Genomic DNA, 21,296 nt, shown 5'->3' with positions numbered 1-21,296 from the left:
CTATTATCCTACAATATCATAAATAAGACAGTTTGTAAGTATGTGTGTGTATGTCAGTTGGATCGATTGAGGTTTAATTGGGTATGTAGGTAATGTAGACCGCTGGCTGGACGTCTGAAATAATACATTATGCTACTTTTTATCCTGATATTGCCACGGGATCGGGATAATATCTCAAAATCTCAACCTGAGAGCCTACGAGGCATAAAAATCGGGGGGGGGTGTTTATAAGCAAAGTTAAAAAATTTAAATTCTTCATGTAGGTATAAATATCTCTGTTTTGTACGCTGCTTACTAAATGTATAATTATACCTAGAGGTAAAGTTTGTGAGGTTGTAGGGGGTAATCTCTAGATCTGCTGTTCCGATTTAGATGAAATTCGGTACACAGGCAGAATGACTCCCGGAAAGGACATAGGATAGTTTTTATCCCGGAAATTGCATAGTTCCCACGGGATAGCGGTAAACGAAGTCCACGCGGGTGGAGCCGCGGGAAACAGCTAGTTGTGAATAAATAAGTCAATAGTAATTAAAAAAGATGGGAACAGAAACGAACCGTCCAAAATGGATGATCTTTAATATAATGAATAGGTATAAAGTTGTTCTCAGCATTTAAGTATGTCTGTATGTAAACTCTTTATTGTACAAAAGAAAATTAACAAAATACAACTGACAAACTTTAAGATACTTGTACAAAGGCGGACTTATCCCTTTAAGGAATCTCTACCAGTCAACTTTTGAGTGGATGAGAGGAGAGGAGCAATACGTTAGGGTCCGACAAAGAGTGAGTTTAAGAGTTAAAATAGTGGAAGCTACTGTACAGTTCTAAGTCAGTGTCAGTGTTAAGTGTTAAGTCTTGTATTTTCAGGTCTGAAAGTGCACGTTGCCGCGGTTACCGACTAGATGAATAGCGGCCTGATCCCGCGCCGAGTGTCCTTTACCTTCCTCAAGCCTCAACTTCAAAAGCGCGCCGCGTCTTGAACCATAACCCAATCTACCACCGCCGTAGACTCAACGCCCTATCACAACGCACTGAAACACAAAATGCAACCGAAAACAGATGACAAAGAGAAAAAAACGTTCAGGTTCCACGCATGCGTAAACCAAGCGGCAGCCATTTTCAGGGGAACTAACACCAACAAACGATGTCGCTACACGTACACGGACAGGCGCCGCACACTTACGCAAATGTAACAAATCAAGAAAGGATGAGGGTGCGCGCTTGTGTGCGTGCGTGCCTGTGTGCGAGGGATGCTGGGTAAAGCCGTGTTTACATTGGCTGTAGGGTTGCTTGGGACTGTTTGTTTTACGGTTGAAGAATGAAGGAACTCTTTTATGTTTTGACTGTTCATACAATCATTTAAGTTGAAATAATGGATAGAGTTAACCGTTTTATAGAAAGGTCCAAGAATTTGACAAATTTAGATAAGTGTATTCGTTCAATATTTTTGTCAATTTCCAATTATAAAAAAAACATATTGCCCGACGACATTGGATTATTAAAAGAAAGGGAAGAAAAAAAGAAAAATGATTTATTTACTGTTCCAACGATTATTTCAATCAATTATATTCACATCAATTTCTTAGACTTAAAAATAGAGATACCCATACAAAATTCTTATTGTTTAGGAAAAAATAAGTACACTGGAATGCCGTTTACGGTATATTTAATCAATGACAAAAAATAGTAAGTAGTTGCTCCAAACGTCCAGTGATCCCTCGGTTGATAATAATGGTGATGATACTCTCTCTCTTTACCGGCTGTGACTTAACCGGCTCTGCTAGAAAAACCTTTACTTTAGGTTATTATTTTTTAATTACAAATGTGTCAGTGTTCAATGTTTCAAGTGTTGTCATTCAATATTTGTTGCTGCACCGCGAATAATACGGTAGAGCGGATTTGAAAGAGATTTGGTACACAGTAGTACATAAATAGATCGCATTAACACTTAAAATAATTTACATCCGGATAGAGAAAAATTACTGCGCAAACGTACCTGCTGGTATTTTTCTCTATCCGGATGTACCTAAATTATTTTAAGTGTTAATGCGATCTATTTATGTACTACTGTGTACCAAATCTCTTTAAAATCCGCTCTACTGTATTATTCGCGGTGCAGCAACAAACATTGAATGACAACACTTGAAACATTAAACACTGTCACATAACCTGAATTGAACCTGTCCATAAAAGCTATTTCATTGCTTTTTCCAAAACATTACCGCATCGCACGTCTGCAACGCACGTCAAAATCATAACTCTGGACCAATCAGAGTCAACAAAAATAACCGTAGCTCCCCAAATCACAGGCTGTGCATTAAACATTCATACAATTTATTCAATTGTGGACGCGCCCGAACACCTGACCTGACCTGGCTCTTGAGGCACAGATTTAGTCAGCTCGCGTGCAGCCGCGCGCGGACGTGCGCCGCGTTCCGTCCCACACCCATAAACCATAACTACCGCTTGTGCGAAAGAAACAGTGAAAAACACCGGGTACGTAATTTAATAGTGGTTAAGATAGTGCTGTGCTGTGTGGCCTGGTCCGTGAGTCGATTGCGGCCACGACGGCTTTCGTAGACACGTGCTTTCAGGTGATGAATTGTAGAAGGTAGAAGGCATGAGCGGGTGCATCCACGTGATACAAGATTTAATCACGATTGATCTGAAATTGTCTATTTTGTTTTAATCCTGAATGTTTTTAGAATACGATTATAAAAAAGCGAGGAACGACAGGAAGTGAAATAGGATAAAGCAATAAATAACGTTTTGTAAATCCTCACGTAAAGTTGGTGTTATTTATACGCAGGTTTGTGAATACGTTGTTTGTCACAGAGGGTTTGGTGCAAAAATGAGTATATAAGTATTTAAATTTTAAGGCAGCTGAGAGAAATTTTGTTAATAGTTTTTTGATTTTATCAGTGTTTTCCATAGTATTTGCTTGTTGAAGCTGTATTCAATTGATGGGCTTAAAAGAACAACGTTGCTAATTAGGTTTTATAATTCATCACCACATTACGAAACTGAATGGACATGGACGTTAAACTTCATTGTCTATTAGAGATACAGTATTTATCCTAAATTTGAAAAATCTTGACATACAAACATTGGCACTTCTGAAATTACAGTGACAAATACTTACTTAAATGCAAATTTTATCGTAATTTGCCACAAATTTCAGATCCGTAGATCAAAATTGGAACTAATGCAGCCATCGTACCTACGCCAATTGGGGGCACGAATAATTTCACCAACCAGCAAAACTTCACCGTATAAGATCATTGCAAAGTGTGGTGTAGTATGAGTGTACTTAAATTAAACGTGATAAGGTGATGTGCATTTTGTTGCACATTGATGTGCATGCATTTAATTTTGAATACCAAGATTAAGTGAAGTACAAATGAGAAGTTATGACAACGCTATCACTATTATTATTATGGAAGTTGACGACGTACAACGGAACGAAGTGAACAGTGTGTGTTTTTCTAACATAATTCTTACGATTTGTTAATTTAATCTAATTCGTTTGCCAATAAAGGTTTTAAACCTCTGATACCTCTCATTCACAAGTCAGGTTCCCATATGTACATTAAAGAGATATTCCGGTACTGATTTTCCCCAGTGATTGGATCGGCGAAGCAAGATGTTCACTGCATCGAAATCACCGGCGTTTCCAATTTCTTTTATATGACTTCCGTCCTTTGGTGCACTCAGACAACAGGAATTCTTATTGTTTCCAATTCCAAAGCCATTCTGGGATACTAGGCAATGTGATCTTGTGGGGCATTTGATTGTACCGTCAGTCAACTTGGAATCACTAAATTATTATAATGGTTGAAGTTAGTTTGAATGCAGCGTACTTTACGGACCAGTCTTAAAGCGTCGTTGAGAAAACATACACATACACATTTATTTATATATAAAAACTAAAACTCAATTCAATACTGCTATTTAGACACTGCTCATTCTGTTGTATTTCGCTTCTCACTTGCATGTTATATTTACGTTTATGTTTTGTGATTGTCATAATAATATGGATTCACTGATAATCAGCGTCATTGCACTATCTGCGGCGACACATGCTGAGTGGACTCCTTTTTGAGACCACAGTCAACACTGTAATATGAATTAATATACTTACCTTACTTAGATTAAGTAATTTCTGTAAAAATGTGGTTGCATTGTGTGTTTCATATAAATCTTTCATTCATTTATTCAAAACTCTATACTTTATGTCAAAAATGGTTTATACAACAAATCTGGCTTATAGGTATATCAGATACTAGCTTTTGCCCGCGACTTCGTCCGCGTGGAATAATAACTTTGGAAAGTATTTAATTATTTAGGATAACTATTCTGCCAATAATAAGCACATAGAAACTTCCACAGTTACTGAAAATAACCTATTTTAATACATTGCTATAAATATAAACTATTTATTTTTGTTCTTCCGTCCATCCCATACATCCATGTTCTTTTGTAAAACAAAAATATTTGCGGGTAGCCACATTTTAGCAATATGACGTGTATTATACACTTACAACACAAAAGGACTCATTATTATTCTTCATACTGAACTCTTGACACCTTACGTCTTTATTGTAGGATTATAATTAACTAAGGCATTTTTACTAAGCATAGCGACACATATTTTCGATAAACATACTTATAGTAATTTGTTTGGAATTTCCTTAAAAACTATCATCCCCATATTTTCAAGTAGGTAAATAGGTCGAAATTGAAAAACGCCGGAAAAAATGTTTTTTAGGCTCCGTAGCTCAAGAGGAAAAATGGAACCCTTATAGGATCACCTTGCTTACCGTCCGTCCGTCTGTCTGTCAAGATCTTCTATCTCGTAAACGCGCGGAGTATCGGTATCGAATTGAGATTATTGAGATTAAAACCCTAAACTCAGGTCAAAAGTCCCGAAAGCTGTGAAAAAATGAAACTTCTAAGTCAAGGCAATCAAAAGCTACAGTCATTAAAATGTGTGTCCATACAAATCGCCTAACAGAAGAAGTTATAGAGCACTTCCGGCTGTCCTAAAACTTGGATTTTTTTTTTGCATAAAGGCAGCTTTTACATAGCACAATAAATAAGAAAAATCTGAAAATCATAATTTTTCATGTCTGACTGTCTAAGTCAATAAGCCATCTATAATGACCCCACATTGCGTACATTTTGCTATGAGTTTAAAGGGCACTGCATAATCTCCTCTGCTAACATGCCCTCGCCGGTAAAATTTCAAAAACGCTTGAACAAATATCTATTTATTTCTTATAATGTCCAAATGCCAAGTTTCACAAAAGAACCATCGATTTATCTTCAACAATGACGATCTTCCATATAAAGTCTGCAATACCCTGGTGTTGCAGATGTTTATGAGCGGTAGTGATCTCTTACCATCAGGAGACCCACTTGCTCGTTTGCCATCCAGTCGAATAAAAAAAAGTTTCATCCCCTATTTCACCCCCGCACAGGAAGAATTTTAAAAAACGCGCGAACAAAATATCTATTTATCTCTTATAACGTGCCCAAATGTCAAGTTTCATAAAGAACCATCGATTTATATTCGACAATGACGATCTTCCATATAAACTTTCATCCCTCACAGGTCGAATTTTCAAAAAATCTCAAACAAATATCGATTTATTTCTTATGAAGGGCCTAAATACCAAATTTCACCGTTTATCTTCGACGGCGACGAACTTTCACCATATTAACTTTCATCCCCTATTTCAACCCCTTAAAGCCTTTTTTTCGCGATAAATGATAGCCTATGTTCTTCCCAAGGTCTATTCTATCTCTGTACCAAATTTCATCAAAAATCGGTTCAGCGGTTTAGGCGTGAAAGCGTAACAGACAGAAACAGACAGAAGAGTTACTTTCGCATTTATAATATTTATGGATTACATTGTTTTCCGACAACATCCGGTCAATTTGGACCAGTTTCGAGAACCCTCAATATCAGTTCTCAACCTTACGTGCCTAACACAACTTGCTTTCAATAAGTTTAATAAGCTGTTAGAGGTCATCTTGTCGATAAACGACACTGTTCTACCTCAGATTGATGTCAGAACTGCTAATAGTGTTTAATTTTTAACATAGTACAGCCTCCCGTCGTCTGTTCTTCTGTATTTATAGACATCGGATCAAACTTATGACACCCATGTTTTTGCGTCACGGGTTAGTAAAGGAGATTCCGTAGAAATTAGCGTCACCAAAATACGTATAGGACTACTGAGGTACTTCCGTTTGTCTTGCTTGAAATTTGATATGAAGGTAAGAGTAACTCTCGTAGCACAACCAATAAGAATTAAAAGTGAAATAGAATTACTGACTTAGCAAAACATATGAATATTTTTGGAAATAGTTGAGATATGTAATTTGTTAATATATGCATTAAAGAAAAATATGGAAAATTACGATTTGGGTGTCTTATGTTTTCAGTTTAATAATGAACATCTTCCAGGTTCAAATTAATTGGCAGCAATAGAGTTAAGTCAGTACTCGTAAAGGATGTTCAAAGTTTGTTCATTTGATTGTGTCAGCAATGATTGGCCCGGGGCGCCTGTCAATTGTCAAGCTTAGCAGTTAAGGAACCCCCGAGGACCGGCTAATGCGGTCGCACGCTGAGAGATGATCGCTGGAGTGATCGAACCTACTTATTTGTGGTTTCCTGGTATAGACAAAATATACATCTAATGAATAGTAAAAGAACCGGTCAAGTGCGAATCGAACTTTCATACGAGGATTACTTGTACGTTTGTAGGTATTGTATTGTAAAACTCTTTATTGTTACATAAAACACATTAAAATAACAGAACACAGAAAAATAAGATGTACGAAGGCGAACTTATCCCTTAGAGGGATCTCTTCTATTCAACCTTTGAACTTTTGATAGGATATCAAACACAAGAGTAGACACTACAAGTACGTTTGTACGTATGTCTAAATTTATCAGTGGCAAAGCGTTCATAGAACCCTATTCCCACCGGCTTTCCCAATATTTACAAAATAGGACAACAAGAGATACAAGATTTGTGAAAGATGGAAGCGATCTTTGCTTTGGCTTTGTCACGGAAATATCTGACGCCATGCCACTGAAATTTATACGCTATAAACGGCCGTGAATCTACAAACATCCAGTGTTTGCGATTTCTACTTTCAATCAAAATGTATGCAGTGTAGGGACTTTCATTATTGATTAATTGCACTCCTCCTTTATTGTTTGAACGATTGTTATCGATCCTTTTGTCTATTCTGAAGAAACTAATTTCAGCTTTTCAGTTATTTCATTAACACCTTTTAAAGAAAAATGCTGGCTGCTGGCTGGATGCGTTGTGCCGAGGACAGGACGCAATGGCGCATATTGGGGGAGCCCCACACGTCCATGGTTATGATGATATTGATGATGATGGGTTTTTCCTTACGCCCACAACCGTTTTGAATGCCCTTGTCAAAAACCTTAAACATTTTTTTCTAAAATACCGAATAGTTGTATGAAATCTAATGATGTGACGTAATAGACGAGAAGCATGAAATATTCTACCAACGCACAGTTTTTGAGAACTTAAATAGATTCTTTTGATTTGCCCACGCTAAGAACAGATAAACATTTGTAAGTCAATAAAAACATAAATAAGGAAAATAGAGAGGTTTATTTCAAGAACAAGGCGAAGTATTAGCGTTAAAATACACAGTCATACTTTTTGTACAAACTCAACATGCCAAATATTAAATATCTTATATTGAAGTTGAATATTTTAGGGAAAATTTGATAATGGTCATTTTTCTACTAGTTTTGAACAAATAAATCTTTGTCTTTGATTTTCTTCAAAAAACGGCTAAGCGCAACAAACAAGTACAAATTACTTCTTTTTCGATCTAGTATTATCTTCCGTCATAATGTCATTCAGAATGGTAACATGTGCCTTGCAAGTCTCGCAACGTGTAAATGATTTTTTTTGAAAACTGGTCAACCTTCTCATTACGTCACTGTACTTATAGAATTAGATATGAAGAAAAATTGCTGATATATTTTTTTGGAAACCAAAATGTATTTTTATGTTTACGTATTAAATTAGCTTAAAATAGTAAAGACAGTTCAAGTGTCTGAGAATTTCAGTTTAATAATTAACACGTTGCATAACAAAGACCGGTTTTGGATTAGTTTTGACTAATCGGATCAAATATTATTCCCTATTATCCTGGCGATTACCACCAATACTAGAAGTAAAGGAAAATCCGCAACAACTTTGATCAAATTTGACCCAGCATTACAACTGTCTCTTTCATAAAATTTTACTCTAAGCATGTTTTTACCAATACGTTTTGAGATGGTAATGACGAAAAAATGCTGCAAGAACGCTGTTTATTGAAGCTTTGATGCCTCCGACGTGCATTAAATATGTAAATGAGCTTACTTTTAACCCTACACGCGCCGGATTTGGGACAAATCGGCTCGCGCTATTCCCAAAGCGCGAAATGGAGTAATTTCATAAAATATCTGAGCACGTTACTTTTGAAATTGCGTTAAACATTTAAATTGCACGAAATAAAGAAGGTGACTATTTTGTAATAATATCTGATTTTGTTATTGTTTTTAGGTGTAATGGTGTTGGCACAGTAATTTTTCGTGGATATTAATTTTAATACAGGGAACAATCTCAATAAACCAAAATTTTATATCAACATTTTGTGAAAACTTTTTATAATTTGAAAATCGTTTTAGAATATATCATCATAATATCAGATAAATAAAAAAATATATATATCAAAAAACATTTTCAGATAAAACATTTCAAAATATCTACCCAAAAAAGTGTTTGTTTTTTAATGTTTTAAAGTCGTATTAAGCACAATTTTATTTTTTTATCTCTTTTTACTTTTAAATGAGTCGTGGCGCGCGTCCAGCGCAGTATCGCGGCAATACGTCTTCGTGTACGTCAGCTGTATCAGATAGCCATGGAACCTGCGTCCCTGGCTTCACACAGATTGCTGAATTTCGCGTGGCATTTCACTAACTCACAGTCAATATGCACGTGAACTGAAAACATTCTGTTAAATTCACGAGTATGTTCATTTGAAGTAACTAATAATAATATGTGAGAGGGTAAAGGAATCATTAGGTAAATCAGCCAGCATTAAAATCAATACAGTATGTTTATTTGGAAATAAAGTATCTAGTTTTCTCAGAAACGCGTGGAGATACTAAGCCTAAAATAATGTGGGTTTTCTACTTGACGAAGCAGTGAAAAAAACAAACTTCTAAATCAACGCAATCAAAACATACAGACATTAAAAAAGTGATTCTATAGAAATCGATCGAACCGATAACCCACAAAATTATTAGTACAACCTTTAAAAAGTATGGTTTTTTTGGCTGTTTTTGTCAGGAGCCATCTAAAATGATCCCACACTGCTTACATTAATCTTAAGATAGGGGCTCTGCTATAACTGGAACTTAAAATACCTATTAATTTGTAGGGAACTCTCGGCGCATGAGCCCGACTCACACTTGACCCTTTTTTAAATAAAATGAATTTGTTTTTTTTTACATAATCTGAATTACCGTGGACGAAATAAACAAATTCCAAAGTTGTCAATCACAATGTTTCGACAGTTCTGTTCTGAAAAACATTTCCCTCTGGGTAAATTACCGGTTATTGTGTAGCGCGATGATTAATGCGCTAGGCCCTGATTCAATTTTGTCATGTTCTTATTATTCAAGCTGCTACGGCTAATGACTGCTACGAGCTACGGCGTAGAGTGTCTACGGGTTCCGTAGGCACGCTACGAAGCGATTGAATTATAATTTAATTTTAGTGACGATAGCTCAACTACTATTTTGAATTTATAATGACATTAGCTGTTGCCTGCGACTCTGTCTCTGTACAATTTGTTTATTGCTATCCCGTGGGAACTATGCAGTTTTTTGAGACCAATAAAATATCCTATTTCCTTCCCAGGATACTAATATCTTCAAAGGAAATTTAGTTATACTCGTAATAACCTAACCAACAAAAAGTTGGAAAACCCTCGACTTTGTCAATTCAAAGTTCAATATCTCAAAACAGCTGAACTGATTTTGATACAACATGTCTAAGAAGCATCGCTAGAAAACCTGCTTTCAAATTAAAAACCCGCATTCAAATAGGTCCACCCGTTTAAGAGCTACGATGCCACAGACAGACATACAGACACATATAGGGGTCAAACTTATAACACCCCTCTTTTACATTAAGTCCTGACATTATTACACAAATTATTTAAAATAAAACAAATAAATTATCTAACGTAAATAAAATCTTTTTTGTGGTATACTTACGCATGAAGAGATAATGCTTTGTTACACATTTGATCGATGTTTGTTTGTTTATAAAAAATAATTGGCAATAAAAAAATAATGACTAGTAGAGGAGTATTTCTTTTACGACAAACCTTATGTGTACTCTAAATTACGTACACTTTTAGGTGAACTTTAATAATTGGTGTAAAATTAACCTTATTCTCCTTTTCCAACCATTCTGTTGGCTAAACTTAATATTACAAAAAAAAACAAAGCGTACACAAATAACCTGTTACCAAAAAAGTACAAGTGATTGAACAAAAGACAAGTTCTTCTATAACTGCGTTATAGATCCAACTCTGTCACTCAACAAACTTGCGGAGTGTCTCGAACAAAGTTCTAACCTCATTACATCGCACCAACTCACTCTAAACCTTATACTCATGTAACAGGGATTGATCTGGATTAACGACCGACAAAAATAGGAATCTTTATGGGTAATGTCGATAAATTATTGTTATTTATAACTGAATTATACGACTGTGATTAACATAGACATTAAGGTCGAATTCGGTTGTAAAAAGGAATTGATTTTATCAGGTAAGGAATAACAACGTACATGGGTGAAATCGCTGCGTATAAATAGTTGGGATTTACGATTGTGGCACACGGAGTTGTAATAAATTGTTAGTCTGTTAAAAGCTTTTGATTTTATGTCATACAAGCCTTAAACCGTTACGTCTAGCAATCGAATTGAAATTACAGTGGGAATTCCCAAAAAATACGTCATGAAATTTCCTGAAGTTGCATTAGAATGATATTATTATGTACCACCGCATAGTAACGTTTCATCCCATTGTCCTCATCATCCCAGCCTGAACCGTGTGGTCAGGGTATTTTGATCCATTCAAGAGTTACTTTGGACCATGTGATAACCACATAAAGACATAAAATAAAACGTAAAATATAAACATAAAAACCGGTCAAAAGCGTGTCGGACACGCCCAAAATAGGGTTCCGTAGCCATTACGAAAAAAATACGTAATATTTTTCTAAGGATTTCGTATTTGATACGGAATCTTCCAAGTTTTCGTATATTTTATACCTTAGGCTGCTATTTACTCTTAGGGCTGTTTCACCGTCCATTGATTAGTGTTAACTGGCGGTTAGGTGTGATGCCGTCTCTATTTGTTTTGTTCAAATAGACGGAGACGGCATCAAATTTAACCGTCGGTTAACGCTAATCAATGGACGGTGAAACAACCCCTTAAACTACTAATAATTCTCAAGCAAACTTAGCCATTATAGTTTTCCTGAGAGTTTGATATACTTACTACCATTCTGAATTTTTTCAAATTTTTCCACTCACCGGTTTAGATTTTAGAAGGGGGGGGGGCTCGATTTTAATGAAAATTTCATAATTCATTTGTTTATTGCGTTTCATGTTGTAGGTACATAAGATTTTACATTACTTTATAAGACCAGGAACATGAACCCTGTGTAGATATACAGTACAATTAAATTATTAGGTATAATAGGTTAAGACTAAAATAGTATATATGTCAAATTTACATTAAAAATAACTTTCTAAAATAATACAGGCAGCAATTTACACTTTAAAGTTAAATATTTTGCAAACAAATCAATGAATCGAAAAATCGTTTTAAAATACCTATCCAACGATACCCCACACTACAAGGTTGGATGAGAAAAAAAACACCCCACTACTTCTATGGGAGGTACACTAAAAAAAAATTATTCTAAGTTTTATTCTACCATTTTGTCGGCATAGTTTACATACATATTCGTGCAAAATTACAGCTTTCTAGCATTGATAGTCTCTGAACAAAGTCGCGGACGGACAGACAGACATGGCAAAACTATAAGGGTTCCGTTTTTTCCATTTTGGCTCCGGAACCCTAAAAACGTGATCGATCAATTAACATACACCAACCACGTGGCAAAGAGACAATTCTCAAACCGGACCTACTCGTAGTTAATCCCATGGGTCAAAGTTACCCTTCCGGGCCAAAGTACCTCGACCTTACGGTATACGTCCCACTGCTGGGCATAGGCTTGGGGCCATAGTTACCATGTGGACCCAGTCCGGATTGAAAACTTGACACATCATTGAATACACGCCCGTAATAACAGACTTTGAAAGCAACACTTAAAAACCTCACGCAACAGTGGCGCCATCTAGAAAGACAAAAAACGATAGCCCTCATTGCTTCGCAGGTTTGTGCAAGTAGTCGTGGTAAATTTCGAATGTAAGTATGCACATGAATTTTGAATCCACGATCTTCTGCTTGTGCTTGCTGCTACCACTGTTTATGATCGTATAGTTTTCCAATACAACCATAGATATAAAGCAATTAGATAGCTCCATCGTGAAGTGAGCCCAAACGTCTCCTCGAATAGTATCCCTCCATTATTAACCGTCGTACTGACCTGCATAATTGATCCCAGCCGTGCCAAGGCATAACACCGAACTAACCCAATACAGGCAAACCATTTGAGACCCTATCGAGAGCCAGTAAACACTTGTAGCGCTGCAGCTGGCGGTGTGAGCTGGACAAATAGACGACGCTTCGCAGGGAGATTGGCAAGGGAAGAAAAAAATTGCAGTGAGCGAGTGTAGGGAGCATGTTGTGAATCAGTCGCTTTTTGATGTGTAAAATACTGTTTTGACTTCAAGTGTTATTCAGTACGTATTTGATAGTGATAACCTTGATCATTTTTGAAGTTTCCAATGTCGCTAAGCTGTTAATCCCACCATCACAACCAACCACCATCAAAAAGCGATTAAGTACAATTTAGTAGTTTTCCATTGCAGCTACAACAGTAAATACTTAATAATTTTAGGTTTTGGTTTTTAATGATGTACACCATAAAAAAAGAAGCAAGAATAGATACGTGTCTATTCTTGTTTCTAATGTTCTATCAATATATAATACGAAGGTTAACTGGAAGAGATGCCTTTGTGGGATAGGTTCACTTTTTATACGTCTATTCATCATTGTATTCTAATGCAAAGTGCAAAGTGTCCTCTGCATCAATCAATTATATTTAAGGTCTTCTTATTAGGTGAAAAAAATCATTAGTACCTACATAATTTTATGTAATAATTATATAACAGTAAATAAAAAACAATAAAAAAATTAAAAAAAATATATTCTGAAATGTCATAAATTTGAAAAACATTGAGTTACTCACACAACATTAAAAAAATAGACGGCCTCAATTGGATAATTGGAAAAATTGAATATTCCAAATGAAATTCGTAGAATACTGTCAAACAAAGCAATCACCTTTTTACTAGCTCAAATGGTATTATTATTTATTTATTTTACGGACACATACAGTCATACACTAATGAGTATACAAATAAACTAAAAACAATATAAAGACCTCGAGGTTCATAAATATTCATAGGTACTAAAAGTCAATTAAAACTAATGTGAGTACTTCAATAAATTAAAAGTAAAAAAAAAATTGTGAACCTATGTGAAAAGTGGACCTATAGTCATCTACCTCACCTACGCACTATATATTGGGCTTCAATCACTCCTGCTGGCTCGTGCTGAGGCACCGACCGACTTCAGACTGGTAGAAAATTATTTTCATGGTTTTTTGAAGTCGGTTCAATTTTTTGTTATAATTTTTTTTTCACGCTTTTTAGTGTAAATAATCTGAGTCAATAGTTTAATATCAACTGCTCGTCACCATTTACAAAAGATTGCTTTTTTCGATGCAGAGGCGTTCATTATTGAGGAGTCCTGGTGCTTCACCACCCATTCCATTTCACCATATGCATTACGAGGAGCATAAATTGCTTAGCAACTGTGTCAAAGTAATTAAAATTCAACCCGTGTAATATTTGTTATTGAGTAGTAACTCCGATGGTCAACTGTGGTATTCATCATCAGTTCCACTTCACCAAATGATGATTTTCAAGAGCAAATGCACGAGTTACTACTAAATATATCCAATTTTCTATAGGTGTTCCTACAACATTTGAAAAGCTCTCTCGATTCCCTTAAGATCCAATCATCAGATCCCGATTTGGTGCCTTTGGGACCTAAATGAAGACATTCCTAGACGAACGCAAAAAAATAATTTCAAATCGGTTCATAAATAACGGAGTTCTGAGGTAACAAATTGATAACCTCCTCCTTTTTTGAAGTTGGTTAAAAACTAGGTTTGGTGGAAGATAAATGTTGATGATAACATTTTACAAAATGTTGCTTATATTATTGTAATAGACGTGTTTATTTTTATCACATTACGTATACAGGTTTAAATTAGTAAACACGTCTGAACTTGAGCATTTTCTAAACATGTCTCGGAGCGTTCATTGAATGTAAAGTCATTAGAGAACTTCACAATGAACCAACGTTTCAGCATTGATCAAGCTTTTATTTATTTACCCTGTTATTTATTTTCTGAATAAAAATATTAGTCCATTTGCTGCTTTAAGTTCGTTTATACAAGTAATAGTGTAGGTACATAATAGAGAGTGAAATAATTTATTGAATTTTATTTACAAGCGAAGTTTGTTATATTGTTTCTATTTTCTGTGTGGAACTAAAGATTGGAAAGCACAGTCTACTCCAGGGTTTTCATGCCGAAAGTAAAATTTAAACTCTCATTTTAAGACAAATTGACTAAGTACAAAAATTACCTTGAAACTACTTAGCTAGGCTTTCGAAAGGGCAGACGGAATATTATAAATATTTTAGCTTTATTAATTTTAAGGCCTTTTACTCCGAAGGAATAGTGAAAAATATGAAGCAATATAATGAAATTAAAGTTTGTTTGTAAGTATGTAATAAAATATCTACAAACAATAAAGAATTGTTATATATCTCAACACATAATCGCGATTTTATCACAATAAACCATTAACCTTTATCAATAAACTATAAAAAACAGAGAAAACTTAGGTCTTATAATGTTAGCTCTCGTTATTTTCACTCATACTCACGTCGAGGTAAATATGATTCGTGTGTATAGCGAACTGTTTTGTTATTTTAACTACACATGAACTTAGGTTTTCTTAGATCTTAAGACCTAGGACGTCTTGTAGGCTTTTTTAAATCTGGATTTAAGGCTTAAAGTGACAGTTCTTGTATGGATCTGACAGGACTTAAGACCACTTAAACATAGATTAAAAAGCCTGCAAGTGGACGTAAGCTGCAATTCCTAGTTTTTGATAGAGCCCTAAAGTAGCCTGAGGCCAAGCGGTCTTCAATATATTTTTTTAGGGTTACGTAGTCAACTAGGAACCCTTATAGTTTCGCCATCGCCAAACTGTAATTTAGCGTGGATATACATATCAGTCACGCCAACGAAGTGGTAAAATAAAAAATAAGAAATTCAATGTGAAAATTCTCATTAAAATCAAGCGTCCCAAATCAAATATCTAAAATGTTGGATGGAAAAATGTGAAAAAACTCAGGATGGTAGTAAATACTTATATATATATTTTTGTACTATCTGCTGACCGTGGTCCCATTGCCTCAAAAATAGCTGAACTGGTTAGGCTAATTAGGAACCAAAATATTGCTAATATTGCAAAACTGATTCTTTAAGACATCACATAACATAGCTACTAGCAGGCCTTAGTTTTGTACTCACTCAAGTTATGTTATGAGCAACATTTTTTTTGTTACTGTTAGCAAAACTTTTTTTTTTCAGATCTAACATCTGACATCTGATACGTGTGAGAATAGTAAATCCTGCAACACTCACTGCAAAACCATCCGTAAACTATGCAGCATAATTAATCATTACTCACTCCAATTTCGGGGTATCCTTAAGCAAATGGCAACCCTGGTGTGGCCACTAATTAGAGCTAGAATATTCTATGCGCGAGTGATTTGTGCGGCCCTTTGTCCTGTTAAGTGAATTACCTGGACCCTTTTCGGGGCAGTTATGAATGAGCGAGCTCCAAGTGGGGGTTGATAACGGTGATGCCTGATGGTGACGAAGTGGCGTTAGTGGCAAGGGAGATACAGGGTGATTTGGGAGATGAGCAGGACCATCCCTACTGAATTCAATTGGTTCAGGGTACCTACAATATCATACCAGTATTCACGATCTTACAAGTTACAAGCTTTTATTTTACCTATGTATGTACTCGTATGTGCGGGTCAAATCTTGCAAGTTGTATTTGACCTACTTCCAGTGGTTGGATTGATTTGAAATTTGACATACTTATGTATCTCTGGTGACAATAATCTGGAAGTGACATCTTGGTGGTCCGGCCACTTGGAACTCCTCAACGGTTAAAGGCATTGACTTGAAATTTGGTAGGGAAATGTACTTGTAGTATATATGAAAATGCAAGTACACTCGGAAAAAAAAGCTTGTATTAAAAATGGAATTTTCAACAAAAAAACTCATTTTAATGTTTGAAAACGAAAAGTATTAAATTATTTACTAAGGGCATGATCACTGTATTTGAAAAATTGGGGGTTTAAGTTAAATAAATATGATTGTGAACGATCCACATCGGTTACTGAGGGGGTAGGGTTGGTACTACTCGTCTTCCGAATCACCTAGTAGATAAAGTACAGTCGAATCACTGTGGAACCTTTTCGTAGAAGAAGTCATAGTGACATCGCATTGCTTGATAAGGGAATTATTCATTATGACACTTACTGTGAGAACGTTCTATGGTGGGTCAGGAATCAAGTGGTCCGACTATATACACAAATGTGATATGTGAAAAAAGAGAAAGAGAAAAAGCGAGAGAAAGGAGTGTCAACAATAACAATGACTCTTTGTGGTACACCAGAAATAGTAAGCGGTACAGAAAACAAGGTACACAGAGAAAAAATTACAAAAAGTGAGCAATAGGTGGCTTTATCGCTTTAGAGAATCTCTTTCAGGCAACCTTTTTCAGCAGAAAGAAGTAAGGTCTAGATTTAATAGGCGGTGCAATTATTACATCTGAATCAAATACTATAAATAGTTGGCAATAGAGAGCCCTCATGACAACTCTCACATTAGGCCCTCAGTCGCCTTTTACGACTCCCACGGGCAGAGACGTATCCGTCCTATTCTACTATGTCTGTCTATATCACAAAACTGGCTATATATCTTATTTCTAAAAATGTGCATATACATTTTCCACCTAATCACACCAAACTCCCAAAACAAAGTCATAAACGTCCAAAAATCATCGAATACTTATCAACACTTTACGAGATACTAAAGTATGGATTACATCATCGCGGGGTATGAATTACCCGGTCATAAAAGAGGAAGTAAAATTAAGTTACTTTGCCCGGGTCGGAGCTTCCGTCGCGATCATTTGTGATGTTTTGCTTCCGTGATGTCGGCTGAATGTTTTGATATCATCGAGTGCTTTCATGGATTGCTGATTTGTTCAGGAGAGTTTTGAGAGAGAGTTTTGGAAGGTTTGTATTTGAGAGGCACTGGTTGGAAATAAAACTATGATTGTTTGAAATTATGTGTATCGTTTGTTATTGTTGCTCTAAAAGAGTAAGTATAAATTAGATAAGTGAAGTTAGGGAATGAAATTCTAGTAATAAATACTCTCCTCTGACATCCTTTTAATTAGTAACTCGACACTTTTCTATTAAACTCATTGCAATCTTGGTTTAAATTTGGTCTGGAAATGAAATGTTAGACAAACAATAAATTTTCTAGATAGGTATCATAGGTTTGTGTCAATGTAGTTTTTAGTTTTGATCCCTTTCGACAAAAGTCGAGATAAAATATGCCGAGAGTAAACTCTAAAAGATCCTGCAGTAAACATTTTTAATTTAACAGAGTATGTACATACGTGTCACTTTACAGCTGCTATAGCAACATAATGCCCTAAACTAGCAATACATACTTGTATATTTATTTCGGGTATCTCTGACACGGAAGTATGTCGATGAAATTTCATATGAGGAGGTTTTCGATGGTGAATACTCGTAATCGATCTAGCTTACTTTTATCGCGAAGAAAACGTGTGTTTTAAGCGCAAACGTAGCTCTGTTACTTAGGTACTAAATAAACATAATATAATACAAAATTACTCTTTATTGCACACCAACACAATATAGTACGCAGTACAGAAAGCACACACATAATCTTAAAGATCTTCATGTTAGTCAGATATAATATTTTGCCGATCCTAACAATGATAATGGTAATACGGAACCTCCCGTGTGAGCGTCCAACTTTGTAGAAAAGGCCTCTGAAAATTTAAACGTCGGATAGAAGCTTTTAGAAGTCTCTTTATCGACATACAACGTACTTAATGGAGTCATTTTGGACGCCGCTTTATTGATGGAGACATTAGTGGTTGTTTGTAATGATTTCCATCGCAGTAAATATCGCGATAAAATTGATGTGTAATGACGTTTACTAATGTCTAAGGAATAATGATAGAAGAAAGTTATATATACCTTGATATAGAGAGTGACTTTGAGATTGTGTGCACTCAGAACTGACTTTACCGGACGGAAAATCGTGATCTTTGTATGACATTCCTAAACTGATAATAATGGCGTGATAGTGAAAAGCCAATCAATATTTCACCTCACACTTTTTGTGGTTGCGCGTCCAAGTTATTGCATTCTAAGTAATTTCTTGTATCAAAACATAATGTATGTACTATAATTTTAAAAACTTTCGTGATTTTCACTCATAATTAAAATACCACAAACGGGACTTATCACGCTAACGGCTAAACACACGAGTAATATTTACCTCGACGTTTCGACCACATTACACTGGCCGTGGTCACGAGTAGTCCCGTTTGTGGTATTTTAATATCTAACTACTAGCGACATCTAGGGTATGTAAACTAAACGTCTGTAATTAAAATACGATTCTGCACTGAATAACCGACTAGTTTGTTCAGAAAATCTTGATCACTTACACACTTACGTCTGGTATTATCGTAATTTTTATCATAATTCACTACTCCTAACCTTGTTTACAAAAGAGCCATATCCATTTGCTTTTTCGTAATAAACACAGTAAGTATTGCAAAAACGCCACCAATTCGAAGCTTCCAGTTGCTTCCACAGCTCAAACGAGCACCGAAAAGAAACGTGCCGTCAAAATCATTTATCATGACGCGTCCACGGGTCTTCCCGGAGCGGCACAATACCCGGATGCGAGCTCCGACGGTTTATCAACCCCTAGTACTTTAAAAACTCGTCGCCACCATTTATTATCGAGGGAGATTTATATTCCTCAGGATTAATTGTTTTTTTAATTCAGTTGCCCGGGCCGTTGCTCTGTTATGATCCAAGTTCTGCTAAGGCTAATTTATGTTAAGAATCCAGTTTCCCCGAGTTTTGTTAATGGTTTATGTTTAAGCGAGATGAAGCGCGGAGTTTGGATGGCGAATATAATTTATAAAGGTTGTTGACCTTAGTACGATTTATTTGGTAAAAATAAGGTTTAAGAACTATAACGACAAGAAACGAAATTTAGAAACGATATCTCTTGTCCGGGTGAGCGGTTAGTTTGAGGGCTTACGGCATAGATGTCGCTAGCGTCGCTGCTTAAGTGACTAAGTAAGAAACACAAGCTGAGATATGAGGTGCATAGGGAAATTATCGGGTTTTAGTTTTTGAACTTATTTTTAAAGTTTAGAAGTATATATCACATCATCGTACAGCAGCATCAGCAGCAGCCCTGGCTACTCTTGACTTTGAAACAAAAACTGCCTGTGTATAAAATATCTTTAAAACTTTCTGACAATGAGACTCTAATTATGTTTTTAAAATAATCATGTAAGTGTGTTAAGAAGACTTTCCCACTAACGTTGATAAGCCAAATGCTACTATAAACACAAGGAAGCTTAAAGTTCCATCTTACAGACTGGCTGACCAAAAAGTTGTTTCTGGGAAATTAAAAAACGTTTTTATTATAAAATTCCAAAAAATATTACCAATGAAACGGATACAAAATTCAGATCTATTGTCAAGAAGACATTAATATATAAGGCGTATTATAAAGTTAATGATTATAATCATTGACAGGGATATTTGTAAATGATTCCGATCCATTTTTTATCCGCATATTTGTAATTATTTTATTATTTGTAATTATTTTATGTTGAAAAAATGACTTTCTGCCAAGTTTCTTGCGGCGCATTCTTCTTGGCAATGATGGTCTTTCCGAAAGCGCTGGTAGTTTTAAAAAATGACGTGTAAAAGTGCCCATTGCGCCTATTTACTGAATAAATATTTGATTTTGATTTTTTTGATTTGCATTAGCGATCCCTTCAAATAGCGAACTTACTGTGTTAAAAATAAAGTTGTGTTAAATACTTGTAGTGTATAGATATCATTTAGTAATATTGTAAATCTGTTTAAAAAAATATATATAGGTACCTCGTTGAGTTTCTTGCCGGATTCTTTTCAACAGAGGTTTTTCCGAACCGGTGGTAGTTTTCTTGACATTCATAAGTGCATGTCATAGCCTAAATTGAATTAAGATATTTTGACTTTGACTTTGAAAATTGTGGCCAAATTGGTGTATCCCCGGATCAGCAAGCGCGGCTTAGGACATCCACCAACGAGATAGACAGATGGCCTGGTTAAAACGTCACAGTTCCAACTGGAGGTCTATAGGGAGGCTTATGCCCAATAGTGGACGTCTTACGGCAGATGCGATGGTGATCAATACTATGAATGAGTGTGTATGTATAATTTTTAATCTTATTGCAGATGCGCGCTGTCCGATGTGAGCTGAGCGATGTGATCAGACCGTGACGTCACCATGTGCTCGTGGGTGGTCTCCGCCCTTCTCATCCTGTTTGCCATGGGTAAGTCATTCGAGTCTTCGATTCTTCATCTCGTGGGGATAACTTTTTGGGTTGATCACTGGGATATAAATGTTGAATGCAGTGGGTAGATAATATTATTTAACACACTTGACTAAATCTAGTTTATTTAAGAGTTGGCATTACAAAGGGGAGCTAACCAGGCGGGAGCCGGGGCACCGTATATAGCGCGTGTCCTGG

At 35.8% G+C, this 21,296-nt stretch overlaps 1 protein-coding gene across 1 annotated transcript in view; it reads left to right on the top strand.

Moving 5' to 3' along the window:
• Nucleotides 1-2,411: 2,411 nt before the first annotated feature.
• Nucleotides 2,412-21,296, top strand: part of LOC141437656 (cell adhesion molecule Dscam2-like) — a 222,385-nt gene continuing 203,500 nt past the window's right edge. The window contains exons 1-2 of the mRNA XM_074101109.1: nucleotides 2,412-2,496; nucleotides 21,001-21,098. Of these exons, the coding sequence (XP_073957210.1) occupies nucleotides 21,053-21,098 (46 nt within the window). The 5' untranslated portion in view covers nucleotides 2,412-2,496; nucleotides 21,001-21,052. The remainder of the gene's footprint in view (nucleotides 2,497-21,000; nucleotides 21,099-21,296) is intronic.

This window comes from Choristoneura fumiferana, chromosome 18, assembly GCF_025370935.1.
Source record: "Choristoneura fumiferana chromosome 18, NRCan_CFum_1, whole genome shotgun sequence".
Lineage (NCBI taxonomy): Eukaryota > Metazoa > Arthropoda > Insecta > Lepidoptera > Tortricidae > Choristoneura > Choristoneura fumiferana.
Note: the sequence above shows the minus strand (reverse complement) of the source record. Positions and strands in the feature narration are given on the sequence as shown.